This window comes from Maylandia zebra, linkage group LG6 (assembly GCF_041146795.1).
Source record: "Maylandia zebra isolate NMK-2024a linkage group LG6, Mzebra_GT3a, whole genome shotgun sequence".
Classification (NCBI taxonomy): Eukaryota; Metazoa; Chordata; class Actinopteri; order Cichliformes; family Cichlidae; genus Maylandia; species Maylandia zebra.
In genome coordinates this window covers 37,823,252-37,842,070 of record NC_135172.1, presented here as the reverse complement: position 1 = coordinate 37,842,070, position 18,819 = coordinate 37,823,252, and the positions used below count along the sequence as shown (strand labels likewise).

The following is an 18,819-nucleotide window of genomic DNA, read 5'->3' as shown; positions in this document are numbered from 1 at the left end:
ACATACTCAAGTTCATATGCAGCTGAACAATGAGCGAATACTTTTGGCAATAAAGAGTATATTTACACACGCATCAACCACATTCAAGGCTACTCAGATCTTCTGATATGTGCATATTTTAATCTTTTGTAATCTTCATATCTTACTTTTCTGCTCTACATATTTAAACTCATCATTGGTGCACTGGTGTTTTGGTAGGTGGTATACCCAAACCCTGACAGCTAATTATAGTGAATTGAAGTAAATAAATATATTGCTTTTTGAGGGTGTGTATTGTTATTTATGTGCAGGAATACCTTGACTTTACTTTTATACAGTGCTGTAACTTACAAAATCTAAAGAAATCCTCTACCATTTCTCACCACCCACTCATTTGCTGGTGTAATGTTCCTAACACTAAATCAGTTGCATTATCTCCTTCTGGAGATTCAGCTCCCATCTGCTTGTGGCAATCATCTGTATAAGTACTGGCAGATGTTTATTTTTCTCATTGACAAATTTCATCCTGCACTTCTCCCAAAACTCATGGCTGTTTCTTGTGTTGCCTAAGAGGAAGACTGTCTGCTGTCTCACACTGCAAAATGTCCAGTGATACATAGCCTACTGTATCAGTGACTTTTTAAGTAAGTATACATTAGCCTTCACTGTATACACTGTATATATCCATGCATATACCACTGCACCTACCTCTATATAAGACCAGTCACCCAATCAGCTTGACTGACATATTGTTGAGATTTTTGCAGTCCCTTTGCTCTTCTGCAGTTTTTTGGGACTTACTGTTACCCGGGATAGTTTATTCTGCATAGACTCACAGCATTTGTGAGTATTATTCCAAAATAAAAATATAGATCAAACTAATAAACATTTCAGCCTTGTTGGTTGTTTTGCTAAAAATATAAAGTACTTCTCTAGTAAAGCCACTTCAATAGGTTTTTCAGTGGGAAACATCAGAGTGTTTACTGTGTAGTAATTAAGAGGCTTGAGTTAGATTTCTTTCATGTCACATGAGAAACTTATTTAAGACTTGAAGATTGTGTCCAAGTAGCAACCAAAAAAGTTGTTGGTCTAAAAAACCTAATATGGCCAACATGGGACTTAACGAACATGCCTGAAAGAAACAAACGTGTAAACAGTGCAAAGTATTTACAAGTCAGTAACATGAGCATATTATTTCGCCATCAGTTACTCAAAATATTTTACAATTACTGAAAGAGTATATTTGTAAATGTAAAATAACATCTCACATAATCCAACTGATATAATCAACTACCCTCTCCATGTTCTTAATAAGACTGAGAAAAACAAAGAAACAGGTGCTCAGAGGTGTTGGTCTGCAGGGGGAATCCAGCAATACAGAAAGTTTCAGATCAGGATTTCAGATTATCTCATGACTCTAGCAAACATACTAAAACCACGAGAACAGATGTAACCAGGTGCTGACAGAAAGCCATATAAATAATAAAACATATATAGTGATCTTTAAAACATACACTAATGTACAAAATAGATCAAGTTAGTTAATCAAATGAGTCACTTCTCAACAAGGAAAAAAATAAAGTGCACATTGTATAGCCTACAAAATCTGAAGATTTCCTCCACCGTGATGTAGAGTTATAACACAATCATTCATTTGAACTCATGTTTCAGGAAATCTAATGAATTTTAGTTTCATATCACACAATAACAAAGATAAGCACTTTATCTAGTTACTTAATTTGGAAGCAGCAGTTTTTAATCTCTACAACTGTTTCATTGGTTTGCAATTGTCCGTTACGAAACAGCAGTATAATATAATTTTGCTAACACCAATAGACAGTGTTTTTGTACATCTCCCTCCCACTGCTCTGTCTGAAGTGTGCCTGTGAGAGTTATGCAGTTTAACATCGAACGTTAAATCTTGTGATTTCCTGCCTCCGCTAGCCATCAAAGGAACACCTCTCTGCTACCATGGACCACATCTCTGTCTTTTTTTCCCTTTTCCTCCTCCAGTATCCCACAAGCAAACTCTTTTCTCAAAGAGGGAATGTCAGCAACGCCCTCATAAGTGCAGCTAAAAAAAAGTTGAACGATTTCCACACACACGTCAGTGCCAATTTTAAAACATGTGTTGTGAAGCTTCAGAAATAGAAATGTAATGTTTTTTTTTATTTCATCTGCATCAAGATCTCAGAGATCTCATGTATTTGTGTGAATCCATGTTTATGTAAACAACAGGCATGTGTGTTTGTGTGCATTATTGACACAAGAAACTGAACTGAACTGAAGAATAGTTCAGTATTTCTATCTCCAACTTATTACCACATTACTGTAATATTTGCAAGATTAAATCAACTGTTGAAAATGAACTTAAAACTGAAACTGAGCTGTTTTATGCTCAGTACCAGCCCAACTATCAGTGTGAGCAATCACTCTCAAAGCGGTAAGGCCTCAGATAACATGATTTAGTGCTACAATTGGTGAAGATGTTTTATTACAATGGTAAATTTAGAGCATTTTACATAATTTTCAACACTTTCATCGTCTCTCTCATACAGTTTACCGAGTATGCTTCTTCTGCCCTCTGCATACTATTCCTAAAATAAAATCTTTCACATATATCATAAATCCTTGGCAGCGTTTGCAGCATAAAAAACTAATTATGTATATGAATATTGCACCAGCCACATTGAACCTAGCTCAGGGTTTCTTTGCTTCATACGTTCCCACAACCAGGCTTTTCAGTAAGTCGTGCCATGATTTAATGTGCCAGCACTGTACAGAAAGGAAAAAATTTCTAGAGGGACTTGGATGTAAATTTGTATTACACATCATAATATTTCCTATTAGGATTGAGCTCCATTCCCTTTTGCAAATCCCTCTGAAAGATAGAGCATGAATCACCCCACACAATGTAATTCCAACTCTGCTTGACATCCCAATTTCATTTGACCTCCATTACTAAGAGCTTCCTGTTGTAGAAGGCACTTCATAGTAGTGTGTTAAGCTGCTCCATTAATGTTTTTCATTTCTCTTTCTTCTGCCTTTAAGCATTGAGCTAAACTGTTATGAATTAAATCTAAATCAAATTTTATGCAAATAGGGAAATCAAATGGCACCGAACCTGAAAATATTGCCAGCTCCAAAGCATGGGTTATTGATACTTTGCGGCTAGATGACTCAATACACTGCATCAGAGTCCACAAAGAGTGACTGACTTATGCATGACACCTTACAAAAAAATCAGTAACTGAGGATTTGTGCATGTTCTGTATATCAAATCATATCATATCTGCCTATTATGTTGTTGTGTTGCTATGACCTGATCACAAACCGGATTGTGACCATTTTCATCATGCTAAAAGCGTTTTTCTTTCTTTGATAAACAGATTATGAGGCTCCTGCGACAAATTCTTGATTTCTGATAATGCTTCTGATAAAGCTGGCATTTTCCCAGAACCACCACTACGTGCATGAAATTTGCAAACCTAGACTGAAAATGAAACATAAATCTCGAGTTTGATTTCCTGCGCTGCCAACTGTTCCTTGTGACCAGAGGGGCGGTTTGTTAGTGTGCTTCACACTAACAAAACCCAAACAACTACACTGGATCTGTCATGAATCGATGTGTGCAGGCAGGAGAGGAGGACCCAAACGCAGACTTCACAGAGGCAAAATGTGAACTCAAAAACACTGCTTTATTGCAGGCTCAGAAGTAATACAAAACAATATCAAAACTAAACTGGGAGAATTCTAAGTATACGGGGAGACACTGGGAAACACACAGCATGAGGGTACGATGCAACGATGAGTAGGAGCAGACACGGACACTAAATACACACACTCGGCAACAAGGAAGTGGTGCACAGGAGGGAGACACACCTGAATCTAATTGGCCAAAACGAGACAAGGGAAGCGAGACATAATACACTAACCTGAGACACGGACCTTCAAAGTAAAATAGGAAACACACAGACAGAACTTACAGACAGACTAAGACACACGATACAGATATTGTACATCAAAAACATAAAGATAGGGATGACTAGACAGGAAAGGCGGGACCAGGGCACGTACAGAGACACCCACCAGACACTAAACAGAGGGAGCACTGAGCACAGGAACCAAAACCTAAGAGCTAGAAATACAAAACAGAAATCAAACCTTAATATATCCAAAACACTGGGTCACTGACGACCGTGACAGGATCAATGTGCCAACTCAAATTTCCTTTAATCGCAATGTTTTACCTTTATTTTTCATGCACAACATCATATATTTAATGTTACTAACATCCAGAGAAACCACACAAGCACAGGCTTGAAGTGTTACCTGCGGCATAATTATGTGATAAAATAAAGTCACATAATTTAGATGAAATAGCTGCTCAGTAGAAGTGTTTACAGATATGTAAGATTTCCAAAGGAAGTAAATTGACTGTGACTATAAAAACCATAAAAAGATACCAAAATTAAATTTGCCCACCACCTTCATCAACACTGTCTTCTTAAAAGATATACATTTTGAACCAGTGGCAAGTCATGTGCCTAGCCTATAGGCTGAGAAGTTGTCAGATTGGGTTAGATTTTTAAAACTGGCACACTGCTGCATTCCTTAAAGTGCAGTCTCTTTATTTTCTTTCTGAAAATGTGCAGTTACGTGTGCAGATTTGTGATCTCACCATGGCCACGATGTGTCACAGTTCATTAAAAACCAGAATTTTTAACCACCTACCCTGCAGGCCAGATTTGGCTCCATGTGACCGTTTACTCTTCCCCCAAATGAAAGTCAAGCGGAAGGGGCCTTTTTTTGACATACTATAGAGTGAGCTTCATACAAATGTGTAACTGCAAGTTGTCAGAAGTGGAAGTGGTGCAGCACTGCCCACGGAAGGGGATGGTGAGGAAATTACTTCAATATGTGAAGTCATTGAAATATCAGCCCTACTGCACATCTGTTTTTACAGTGGAAAACGATGGATCTCATGTGTGGAGTACAATGCAGATCAAGCTTACCTATGATTTTTCTCTGAACCAATCATCCACTTTTGGAAATGAAGACGCATTATAATCCTTAAATAGCATTATGTTTTCTTTTACATGCAAAAAGAAGAAATAAATATGATCACGTTAATCAATAGCAGTAAAACTTTATATCACCACGTTTCCATCATCACCAGCTGCCCTGCCTCTGTCTCTCATTTTGTCTCATTTATTTAAAAAAATTCAGTGAACTTTGCGTGAATACAACCGCAGGGAGCAGTTCAGGCTGTTGTCCTATCTCCTTTGGCCATTTATCGCCTTTGTGGTTCTATGAGTCATTTGATTGTTTGGATGCATGTGTTTGTATATTTTGCTTGTTTAATTAAAATGTCTGCTTGATTTCTTGATTGATTTAGATTATTATCAACAATACATAGTTTTTTTTAAATCTTTTTTTCTGTCAGAAAAGTTATTGAACAAGTACTTAGTGACGAATAAGTTGAAGTTTGTATTTTGTTACATAGTTTTGCTGGACAGTGTACAAAAAGATCAACTCTAGATCCAACTTGGTCACGATCCTTTAACAATAACAGCCTTGCACAACATAATACGAGCATCTGACTGACTGTAGGCAAATCTAAACACTAAGGATGATGTCTTTAACATAGATATGCAAACAATATACCGGCCAAATAATCTTTAATTTTTCTGTAGCACTTAGTTAATCTCTATAAACATTTGTTCAATCTTTTTGTGCCACTCACTATGTACAGTATGTTCCAGACAAGCCTTTGCATGCCCGGAGCTCTGTCCCTAGCTGCTGGCCTCACTGAGGCTTCTGCAACCTCTGAACTACGGTCATGTGTTTCATGCTCTGATGGCACCAGAAGAGACTTGAGTAAGTCAAACTGCACTAGGATCTCTTGTAAGGCTGCATGTTAGTGTGAGTGTGCTGCAAGTTCCCTCATGCATTATGCTTATATAGAAATGTTGTGCTTTACACATTCCTGTACAGCAATGCAGAAAATCAGTGAAATTGGTGAAGTACAGTTTAGGGTAGAGCTTGTTGTGCCTGCTTTCTAGTTAAAAGCCTTAAAATATGTCACAAACAAAATGTGGTGCATGGAAAATATTATATCTTATTGTGATTGTTGAAGATGTCAATGCAAAATCATGTTCATTAATCAGCATTGTTAACAGCATCGATTCTTTTGAGGTTTTCTCCCATTCAGCTACAAAGGCTCTAGTAATATTAGAAGGATGGGCAGTCATACCATAGATATTCCACAAATATAACAAACACTTGACTAGTAAGAAACTTGGGGTTTGATAACATACATTATTTAATCTTGGGTCCTGCCTCTTAGTGGACTGTGGCTGTTTGCGCTTATATTATACTTAGGTGAAAATATTAGAAAATAACTGAAATAAGCAGGAGAACTTTCAAATATTTTCATGTTTACCACAACTTCCTTAAATATTCCAGGCAGAATGCCAGTCCAAGCATTTCACAAGGTGACACATGTCAAAAACAATAATAGTACTATTAGATTCACATTCTTTACATTCTCACAAGTGGGCCAAGCAGCTAAAGTAGAGTCAGGCAGTAAATGAGGCTCTGCGCACCCAGATTGAGGTTTCAAAGATTAAAATGCAGGATACAGAAAAATATATTGCCTGTCATGGTGAGTTCACCTAGATCTCTATAGGTAGTGCAAATGACCAGTGGTCTACAAAAAGAGCTAGCTGCAGACTAGAGCTGAATAATTAGTTTGAAAAGGAGAAAGATACCCAGTAGGAACAAACAGAGAAAGATTGTCACACTGAAAGGGAAGAAAGAAGACCAGGAGATAATCCAAAGCCTGAAGGATGATGGCACTGTCAATAACAATAATATTAATAATAATAACTCAGATTTATATAGTGCTTTTCAAGGAACCCAAGGTCACTTTACAAACACACACACACACACACACACACAAAGACAAACAAACAAAAAAAAAAACCCACAGTCAAAGGCCAAAGGCTTCAGTGAATACATGACAGTGTATCTGTTTTTGAAAAATGCCCAGAGACAGGGCAGAGTGGATCTCAGAGGGAAGCATGTTGTACAGAGTGGGGGGAACAGTGCTGAAGGGTCTGTCCTTGAAAGACTTTGGTCTGATGTGGGGGATGGAGACTAAGCCTTTAGTTGAGGAATGTTGAGGAATGAGGAGCAGGGAAGGAGAAGGTCCAATAGGTGAGGTGGAGAAAGAGCATGAAAGGGTTTGTAGAATCCTTTCTAATTATAATTTAATTTACAAAAAACCCCAATAAACATAAAGACAATACAAAAATACTCATATCATGATTGAATAATCATCACTAAACAATAAAGCATTTTTTTAAAAAAATATACGTTTTATCTTTTAGTTTTAAGTTAAAAGACAATTACAAACAACATGCAATGGTTAGTGTAGACTGCAGAATTTTCTGAGGTGAACCATCCAAATGTGTTTGACATATGAAGCAGGTTTTTCATAATTTAGAATATGACACTTATTATCACAATTATTTTGCAATGTATTTATTTAAAGGTCATAACTACGTGAAATGTATGCACTAAGTAGTACTCTCCAGTTCTTCCCAGCTGAGAGCAAAAGGCAGGATATCACTTCTTGCTAACAGTCCCAAAGAGGTGTTTCACTTTATGTTGTAGAAGAAAAAACACAGCTGTGAAAATGTCTGCAAATGAATGTGTTCTGTAAGGAACATTAAGTATAGAATTACTGACTCATTGCAATATTCAAACAATGACTGCTATGTGCAGCTGGGAGATTGACCCTCTGATAATCATGATTATATGGCAATGTCATGTGTAATTATGCATTTTACCCTAACACTAAAATTATGTCTGAATAGCACAAAACAACATGCTCTTCCATACGACATAACAACGGGCTTGATTATACCTCTGGTGGCTTTTTGTTAGAGTAATGACACACATATGCAACAGTGTAAGTCAGTGTATATTTTAAAAATGGTTTAATTAAGTCATAGATTTTTTTTTTAGCATCATCGCAAACCTTTTCTGTTAAATGCAACCCCTTTTATTTGAAGAAATACTCGTTTTATTTTGAAATTCAGACAGTCTGACAAAGAATGGCAAAGCTCCTTTGCAAAAACAATATTTGCTTCTTTCAGCAAAGGCTGTCTGTTTCAGGTACATTAAAATATAATATAATATGATGTGAAAAAGAAGGATAAATTAAATTCAACATATTAAATTAAATTAAGCTTATATTGCTGTACAATTCATATATAAATATATATATATATATAGAGAGAGAGAGATAAAAATGGAGCTGTGCAGTAAAGCCAGAGCAATTAAATCTTGATTTTTATGAATATTAAACCATTCATCTCACAATGTGCAAAACCAAAATTCAGATTAATATATCATTAGCCATAGGTCAAAGCCATCAAAACTTCTGTGATACATGTTTCTTTCATCACGTTTGTGTTTCATAATAATCAAAAGTGACAAGAAAAAAGAAGATTAAATTAGTCGCCATGGAATTGGATGATAGAATCCTCTCATGAATTAATAGATGTAATGCTATTTCAGGAGCAACTAATCAAATACCATTTAATCCAATATTTACCAGGCCAACCAATTACCTCGTGGAACATTTATAAACGTATGGTTTCTAATTACAAATAGAAGAACAGCCTGCCCTTATCTGTAAAAGCACTGCCAAGCATGCCAGTAGTCTCAACTGTAATTGGAAATGGCACAAAAAAGCAGCAAGCATGATGACTCTGACAGTGGAATTCTTGATGAATCAGACTGGGTAACGGGTATGACAGTTATCAGTCAGCTGAGAGGAGGAATCTTGCAGGGTTAAGTTCAGTTTTTGTATCATCTCTGCTGGAAGTACAAAGTTCCAAGCATCTGTTGAATGTCCGAGTTCCAGTCCTAAAGGAATATTCAGTGTGCCGAGTTTTGAGCTGAGCCAGACTGTTACAGAAATCTATTACAAGACAAAAACCAATCAATTACATATTTTGGCAAAATAAGGATGAGGCATGAATCTGAGTTTCTGACTTCTTTATCACATTTATTTTTTGCCAGAGGCAGAAATTTTATGAAAGCAGTATACAAAATTTCCCAAAAGGAAAAGATAGGTCAAAATTAAGCTGTGTGAATTTCGTTGCCCCTATGGACTATAAAAGTTGGACGTCACGATTGTAAGATCACTCACTGGTTAGAAAAGCCCAGTTCCGATGAGCCAATTTTAGCGATATAGATGTTAGCATGTATGTTTTGAGAGCTAAATGGATCTGAGTAATAAGGTAGACTGGTTTTGCTTTTTAGGAGGGTGCAAATGCTAGAATTTTACCCACAAAGCTCGGTCTCTGAGGCTGTTAACAAATTTAGCTACACAGGAAATCATTATGTGTCCAATATTTGTATTAAAGATACTTTAAAAGTACAAATGAATAAACATGGTCAAGAGGTAAAAAAGGAGTTATAGAAAAATCTGTTTTACCATGAAAGATGAGCTTATGTGTCGAGAACATTTTAGACTTCACTGTTTCTTTATTTCTATTTGCTGCAAAGGGAAAAAACACAAAAAACCAGCAAAACCAGCATACCAGATAGTGCTTAGGACTTAAACTGTCTTTTGATTTGTCGGAAGAGAACTGAGAGTCCATTAGTTACTTGTCTGAGATTGGTCTATGCACAGGGTGACTGAGGACCCTGACGGGCTAGCAGTTATGAGAAAAAGCCAAAAAGAGGCTGGATGAACAGGCCCATAGTTCCCAGGACGCACACGGTCACAAATACCCAAAGGAAGATTCTATCAATCACCATGGCGACGTACTTCCAGTCATCCTCCACCTGTAAGTAAGGGAGGGGACAAAATAAGAGGTGTAAAAAGACAGTGTCAGTGGTTAGAAATGAGAGATAAACATGAACAGAGATCATTTAAAAGCAGGTGAAAAGGCATGCATGGTGAGAGAGACGCACGTGATTCAATATCTCAGTGTGTTTGAGGTTACAGGAGTCAATGAGGTGAAGTGTAACACAGAGAAAGTGTGGGGGGAAAAGGAAGACGGAAATAATAGAAGAGAGAACAGCTGAAAATTTCTCGTAAGTCAACAGAAAACTGATACATAATTTACACAGGGAGAAATTACTATGATAATCACATTCAAACCACAACGTCAAAAATAAATAAATAAGCAACAGGCGTTTTGACAAAGCTGATTGAGGCATGAGTTTTGCATATCAAAGGCTCCTTTTTGCCTTGTGGGAGATTTCACCCACTTTATTTATAACTGACAGAGAGAGGAGGGAGATTGTTCAGTGCAAATCTAAAATTATTTGCTTCTAACTTACATTGTTGTAAACTTATAGAGCAGGTTACACTCTGCAACAATACAACAGCTCTCCCTGCCAGCATATTTTTTTGTTAGTATGGAGTGGTTTTGCATAAATACATTATGGATGCTTACTATGTATTTGCTTTCCATGAACGTCTGTACATTTATATAAAGTACAGAATTACTGGAACAATGTATCTTCTGTGTGACAAATGTATGCCTAGTATTTGCTTACTAAAATAGAAAAGCCAAAGTCAAACTGTGTTTTAGTCAAATGGAAACACAATGTGCATATAAACTGGAGTTAAATTCAACATCATACTGTGAGAATAACCAACAAAAAACAGCTGCAAGTTAAAATCTTATTTGATGGAGCAATGTTTCCGTTTTAGTTTACTGGAGCTAGAGCCAAGGCACAGACCTTCTTTCACAAACAAAAGAATCAGAAATGCAATGAGAAATGGTAATGATGGATTTAGATTTCATCACACTGGGACTTCTTTTATAATCTCAGTGCACAGAAAGAGGATAGATAAGCTAAACTAAATTTGATGTATATGAATTTTGCAACCTTGCTGACCTTTATTTTAGTAAAATTCTACTTGGATGTTTTAGATGACAGCAGTTACCCCTTTCCCCACTGTCCTATCAACTACTTTGAAACCCAAAGAGGGCAAAGGAAATGCACATGCTATGTTTTTCTTTTTAAATACATTTTTTTATTTTGTTAATATAAGTCTTAAATGGAAACCTGAGTGAGTTGTTGTGAGTGTGTTTTGCTATAGGAACATCTATTTGATTTGTTTAACTCTTACTGTCCACGGACAAATGATGAGAATGCCTCACCTCTTTGGCCTTGTTGCGGCTCCTCATGTTTTCAGCAATGTACTTGACGCTCTCGATGGCCTGTTTAATCTCAGGTGACACCACAGAAAAGGCCACGACTGTGTTGATGCTTTGGTGACTCAGCTGACGTGTCATCTTCCCAGGGTCTGGGGTTTCTGGGGTTTCCTTCCCATGCTGGCAAGGGCAGGGGCATTTCTTTCCAGTGCAGCCCTCCATAGTTGAGAGCTTGCTTTCACCAAACTCCAGACAGTTAAGTGATCCTCCTCCAAACTGTTGGGAATCATAATCAATTAAGATTAACTTATACGCCCTCCTTTATTTCCAAATAGACATTGGCTTGTTTCATATGTAGATATTTAAGTGAGCTAAGCAGTCAAGCATCAACTGATATTAAGGAAGGACTTGTTCCTTTTCACTGAAGCTTAGTGTTCAAGTAGTACAAAAAAACTAACCAAAAAAACAAGAAAACACCCACAAATATTTCCAAAAATGTAGTGTTTTGTTTCTTTTTTTATTTCAAATATTGTATAACAAGACAAAACTACACATTCTCAATCTTAACTAACTGAAGCTATTTAGTTCATTTAACTACCAAATAAACAAATTGGTACTCTCTTTCCGGGCAGACACGTCTGCTATACTTTTGTTCGTATTTAACAAAATAAAAATGCAGACATAAGTGTACACCTTACTCAATAAATGGGCCACAAGTAGGGGTGACGTGGGACGCAAGTGGCCCGCAGGGTTTGAGACCCCTGAACTAAGCTCTCTTTCCATGATCGGTGACAGAACTGTTTTGTAAGAGTGTAAGGCTTTGTTTGTCACGGAGACCGTGAACTTTGCAGCAGAGCTAACTAAGCATTATTGGACCTGCTACAGAGTCATAACCTGAGTGCAAATAACGGAACGACAGCTGTCACTGACACTGACCTACATCACTTGTGATAAACCGAAACAAAAAAGTTTATCATTAAACTATTTTTGTCGGCTAGGATTAGGGATGGGAATCAAGACACTGTTCTTGTGAAGAACCACTTCCCAGTAGTTTAGTTTATTGGAATTGTTGGTCTGTTTGCCTATTGATCCAGCTTATCGATTCCACTTGCACTGGCCCTGAAATCAGCCGATTTCAGTTCATGTGCCGGAGAACAAAAATATGGACATTACATTTAAATTTTTATTATTTTCATTGCACAACAGGACAAGAGTTCAACAATAAAGTGGAAACTTCATCCAGAACAGAAACAACCGCATTATGCTGCTAACACAACTTTGGGTCTTTGCAAGCATCTGCACAAACAGCATGCTAACATGAGCAGTCAGGCTGCAGCCTCTGGTTTCTACCTGTTCGTGTTTCTACAGTAGAATCACTGTGACGATCACTTTAAAGTCTCTTTGTGCTGGTTTTCATCTTTGCTTTGTGTTGTCAGCTTTGTGTTCATACCTAAAAGATCACGTGTGTCCTCATTAGGACAGGGATTTGTGTTGGTGTGCGGGGCTGTAGCCTGTAGGTTTATATTGTTAATTTGTAATTATGAGATGGTGTATTTCAGATCATTCATCAGTAACATGAAAGTAACGTAACGAGTACCATAACAAATATCTTTCTCCTGAGAGTAATTAAGTAACATACTGCACAACTTTTAAGAAACGTGTTCTGTGTAATACATGACTGTATTGAGTAATGACCCCAACACCAGGGGAAAATACTTCCAATACATTCAACAACCAGATGTTTTGTGAGCAAAACCACTTACCTGCATTAAGCTATTCTTCCGTTTTCTCCCTCCTTTTCCTCCTCCGCCTCCTCCTCCCCCTCCACCTCCTCCTGCCTCCCCACTGCTGTCCAGCCCCCCAACTTTGCTGTTCTCATCAATCGGTCTCCTCATTAGCATAATCCTCGGTAGCACTTTGAGAAACACCGAGCGCACCCAGCCCGGCATAGTGTGGGTCATTGGTGTGCGATAATGTACATTCAGCACAAAAACAGTGATGACAATGCTGAGTGTGACGAAGATCATTGTGAAGAGCAGGTACTCTCCAATGAGCGGGATGACCAGCGATGTGGAGGGGATGGTCTCTGTGATAACAAGTAGGAACACAGTGAGGGAGAGCAGGACGGAGATACAGAGCGTGACCTTCTCTCCACAGTCAGATGGGAGATAGAAAACCAGCACTGTGAGGAAAGAGATGAGGAGGCAGGGGATGATGAGGTTGATGGTATAGAAGAGTGGCAGACGCCGGATGTAGAAGGAGTAGGTGATGTCTGGATAGATCTCCTCACAGCAGTTGTACTTGATGTCATGTTTGTAGCCTGGAGCATCAATGATTTCCCACTCGCCACTTTCCCAGAAGTCTTTCAGGTTCACCTAATACATGGATAAAGATCTTAAAAATCACAAAATCTGAAGAAAAAAAACATATTTAGAATCAACAAGCTATATTAAAAAGGCTCCCTTTTCTGTTAGTATAACCCGCATTATTTTCTTCAGGTAAATATGATGAATGGGGATTTGCAAGAAGTTGCAAACCAATTTTGAATTTAAAAAAATGTCATGGAGCCACTGATTATCCACTGGACCTCCCCTAGGTCCAAGCAAAGTGGTTAATGCATGAAACAGTTACATTCTAAATGCTAATCTTAAAATTCACCTGTTTTCTGTATCTGTTTGAATAGCAGATGAATAAATTAAACAAACTTGCTATATCCAGTTACCAATGACTGTTGCATTTTCAGGAAGTTAATTAAAATAAGTGTTTAAGCAGCACCAACTTTTAGTTCCCTATGTGGTCTTCTGCATGCTTGATTTTATATTCCTAATAATGGAACTCACACTGTTTCCTAGATGCTCAGGTCTTTAAAACTCTGTCTTTTTACCAGTGAGCAGAATTTTTTTTTTTGCAGAACTCTTTTTCTAAGGAAATTGTTCCCACGTAGACATATTTTAATAGTTTACGCCACTAAAATTTAAAAACAAAAGTATCTATAACTCGAAATTTCAACTTAATTTTCTCAAACTTTTGAGTTAATAACTCAAAATTTCGAGTTAGCGCTGCCAATTAGTAATCTACATAAATGACGTCATTTCGTTGTTACCCGGAAGCTGAAGCCCTCAGCTACAAGTGCTACAGCTAAGCTACCAGTATTACAGCCAGTCATGAATGCACAAATTGCTGATTATTTTTAGTGTGGCTTCACAAATTATGAAATCCTTGTGTTATTAGCTGAATTACATGGTGTTACTATCAGCGAACGTACTCTCGAAAGCGGCAATTTGTTGTGATCTGGTTTTGAGTGCACATTCCACATAGATTACTGATTGGCAGAGCTAACTCGAAATTTCAAGTTACTTTTCTCAAAATTTCGAATTAATAAGTCGACATTTCAAGAAAAAATCTCGAAATTTTGAGTTAATAACTCGAGTTATGGTTACTTTTTTTTGTGGCGGAAACGGGCTTGCATATAACAGCAACCCATTCTTGACCACCATTAAAACTGTAGTTATTTTATCAGCTTCATCCACATTTTTTTTAAAAAGAACACATTATAGCAACCATCCCAGATATTTTCCTCAACTAAGGATTTCATTTAAATGATTATTATTTGAGACTCCAGGCTATACTTCTATATGGCCGTCATGCCTGAGAAATTACTACTTTGGCCTACAGCAATTTGCCACATATCACTTTTTTGTCGAACCCCATTGAAGTTATGGTTCTCTGACTGTGCCACTGGCTGCAGAAGACATTATACAGCTTGTTTTACAGACCCAATAGAGCTCTTCATTACTTGCAAAGTGACCTTTTGTGTAAAATTGATGGAGGTGCCCTTTAATAAAATAAACAGTGAATTAAAAAAAAAACTAATGGGTTTGAAATGCCTGTTGTATCTAACTGGAATGAAGTCTGTACTAGGCAGAAAGAGATAAAAATGAAATAGATAGTTTATTGTTATACGAGGCTTAAATGCAGTTACAAAGACTGACCTTGGACCCAATAAGTACCAGGTCAATCTTGGCTTTGTCATAAGTCCAGGACCCAAACTTCATAGAGCAGTTCTGATAGTCAAAGGGGAAGTAGGTGATGTCCATTGGGCAAGATGATTTAAAAATTGCTGGAGGAACCCATGTGATAGTTCCATCAAACTTCAGCAAGGCCTTGGTCTTATCCTCCACCAGAAAATCTCCTACAGCACTGTGTAAGACAAACGTGAATGTATAACAAGGCGTACAATGCATTTCCATGGCAAACAGTGCATGAGAACGTAGACGTGTGGTGTGAATAGGACACAGAGGTTAGGTGGAAGGTAGAGATGTCAAACAATGAGAGAATACGCAAGGAGAAAACAAAGGCACAGAAGAAAGGGGAGAAGATAAAACCAGCAGTTATGGAACAAAGGATTATTAGGATTAAATAGTAGAGAACAATAAAGCTGCATTATGTATTATTGTGAAACACAAAACGACCTTTGATTAACAATATGAACCTTTGTTGTAAGTAGAAAGAAGTAATGAGTCTACAATTAACTGAGCTAAAACTGAGAGAATACAATGCAGCACAAACTGACCCTGAACAATAGGGAGTCCCATTAGCATATTTCACGGAATTTTCTGTTGGAAACTCTGAAGGTATAAAAGACATTTGTGCTTCAGAGAATATGGCCATTAATGCAATATTGTAATAAGGCTATTCTCATGCTGAAATGACATAGAGGGTTCTTTGTCAGTGCTTTTTTTAAAATTACCCGCAAGATTCATGAGCAAGGGGAAAATGTTAGGTGTTGCGCAAAAGCGACATTAGCATTCATTTGGAACATCTCTTCTGCTGACTTGTGATAAATACATATCAACAGTTTATTTTTATTTCACTTCTTCACCTTTCACAGTTAGCTGCTCTTCTACCACCATTAGAGCAGCTAAATGATCTGTTTGTTGTTTGGCGTTGGTCAGTACACTGAGTTTAGGAGTTATTTTAACAAAAACATCTGCCTGCTGCTGGAAACAGGGCTGATAAACCTAGGACGAAACCTGCAAACCCACATTAAAATTGCAGGCCAAAACAATGAAGAAGAGGAATATAAAACACTTCTAATATTATACTGAAAAGTCTGAGTGGTTTTACCTCTATGTAAGATCTATTGGTAATAAAACATTTACTAGTACAAGTTTAAAATTTCCAACATATTCTGGTCTGGGTGTAAAGAAACAGACACTTACAAGCAGGAAAATATAAATCACAATAATAATAAATCAATATAATCATTCACCTTTGCATTTTATAAAGAATTCTTTTAAATAGTTATTTTTATTTTGGCCATTATTATGGCTTTAATTGTTATGTTATAATCACTGATTGCATCGCATACTGTTGCCATAACAGAGATCCCAGCTAAGCTATATAATTTATGAGTGTTATGATGTTGACAGCCTCACTTGTTGTAGAGCACAATGTCGGGTCTCCAAATCTTGTTCGATGGGACTCTAATGAACTCAATCCCGTCAAACTCTGCAGGCTTCCATCGGAGCTTGTAGTCATTCCAAATCTGACGGAAGGGAAGGGAAAAACAGTTTTACCAGACTCGGGATTCAACCATCTGCTTTATATTTTGCATTGTGTGCTGCAGACAGTATTAGTCACTGGAGACATCCCCCTTCTTGGGAATATTTTGAAAAACATATTTATACTGCAGGCAGAACTTTCTTTGATCTTTTACAGTAGTGCTAAATAAGGGTATTATAGAGAAAACAAATCTGAAGGCTTTCATTTGCTTCTACATTAGCTCGTGAGTGACAAAATAACACTATGTGATATCAACAATAGCCTGCATAAAGAGCAGCGCATAGAGACGGGGCGTATGAATAAATAGCTCCCTGACAGAAATAAAGGAAGAGTGCATTCAACATATCCGTAGGCAGCATTTCATGAGCTGTATATCCATTAGTCTTGGCTATCTGCATGTCATTCAAGATGAATTCATTCATTAGAAAGGCAGATTAATACCCAGTTATGACCTGGAAGCTGTTTAATTAACCACTTCATGCAACACTGCCTTTTTCATTTGAGAGTTTGCATTGTGATTGGCTAACGATGTAATTCATGATAGGCTCAGTTGTGCAGCTTGTTGTGACCGTAAAATTTCAGCATAAAAAATAGAAAGAAGAAGGAAAATATAAGTCTATTTAGCCTCAGTAAACAGGTACAGAGCAGTTTGTTTACAACAATAGGCTTGCCAGTGTAATTATGGTTATATTGTGGCTATGCCACTGGACGTCCAGCGTTCTGGGAAAGCACAGTTTTTTCTCCTCGTCACAATTAAAGGAATAGTGAGAATATTAACCCAAACTATGGTTCAAAGAATGCAAAATGTCTGTGTACTCTATATACTTTTCATGTATTTTCCACACATTTAGCAAATGGGATTACATGTTTGTTTTAAAGAAATATGTAATACATTGGCTTAGTTATAAATAGCAACATGTTGTGCCAAACCTATGTTTTTGGATATTTGGGAGATGCTCAGTTGTCTGAATCTTTATTGATTTTTGTTGAGGAAATGAGTAACCATCATAATTACTGATCACTCACTCAAGACTGATTAATATGCAGGTATCATCCTGAAAACTGAGGCTTTTTCAGGGCAGACTAAGTCAAAGATGTTATCACTGCTTAATTAGGAAATAGGTTTTATTATTTGCTCTACTTGTTTCATTGCCTACTTAATAAACTTAAAGGAGAAATGCTATTTGTTCATTTTGATGCATATTTAACTCAACATGTATTTCACTGTTTATTTATTTGTTTAGAGTTAGATTTTTTAATAGACTGATGGCATCTCTAGTCTTTGATAGAAGCTTACTTTGAACCATGAGGTTAAGCCCGTGTGCCCACCTGAATGTGTCTACATATCTACAGTACTCAAAGAACCTGTATGTATATGTATTACATTAAAGTTTTCCTCCCACTTACATAAAGTAGTCAGTGGAGCTAGATTTCAAAGAGTACACAGCTAGGATGTTTAAAAATATTGTGTTAAGGCTATTGAATAAAGAATCCCCTGCAGTCAAACTGCAGAACAGTTGCAATAAATACATCAAGGGGCAGATTTCTAAAGTGGCTTCCACTGTAAACCCACTGCTGTGATCCAGTGTCTTTGTCAGTGATTGTGGTGTTGGCACTGCTTGTCATTAGCAAGGACTTGTTGTAAACAAAACAGCCACGCCATTACAAACAATATATGAGATTGTACTATACAGGCATTTCAATATATTTTAATTGGAAAGCTCGGGGATAGCAGCACCACTGAATCACATCAGATTCTACAAAATGTTTGGCTTTGTAGAGCAATTAGCCACCAATTTAAGAAAGATAAAAATAAATCAATAATGCTTACAAGAAGTATTTGTAATCTTTTAAGCACAGATTAATAGTGGAGGGAAAAGGGAAGAGGAAACAAAATGTTATCAACGAGGTGAAAGAGAGAAAATGTTATTGGTTGGCAATGTGAGGTCAAGAGTTCAGGGTCTGTAGCTATAGATCTGCTGAGCTGCAGAGCGTGACTAGCAATAATGCTAACATTGATCACTGGGCTGATTCCATTTCCGTGTTTATGTGAGCTGTCTTTGTTTTCTTATCCACTCGTGTT

At 37.2% G+C, this 18,819-nt stretch overlaps 1 protein-coding gene across 1 annotated transcript in view; it reads right to left on the bottom strand.

Moving 5' to 3' along the window:
• Positions 1-7,473: 7,473 nt before the first annotated feature.
• LOC101470744 (neuronal acetylcholine receptor subunit alpha-3) overlaps positions 7,474-18,819 on the bottom strand; it is a 29,281-nt gene continuing 17,935 nt past the window's right edge. Inside the window, exons 4-8 of the mRNA XM_004538863.3 lie at positions 16,610-16,719; positions 15,164-15,371; positions 12,935-13,546; positions 11,178-11,447; positions 7,474-9,846 (exon numbers count right to left, since the gene is read on the bottom strand). Coding sequence (XP_004538920.1) covers positions 9,721-9,846; positions 11,178-11,447; positions 12,935-13,546; positions 15,164-15,371; positions 16,610-16,719 — 1,326 coding nt within the window. The 3' untranslated portion in view covers positions 7,474-9,720. The remainder of the gene's footprint in view (positions 9,847-11,177; positions 11,448-12,934; positions 13,547-15,163; positions 15,372-16,609; positions 16,720-18,819) is intronic.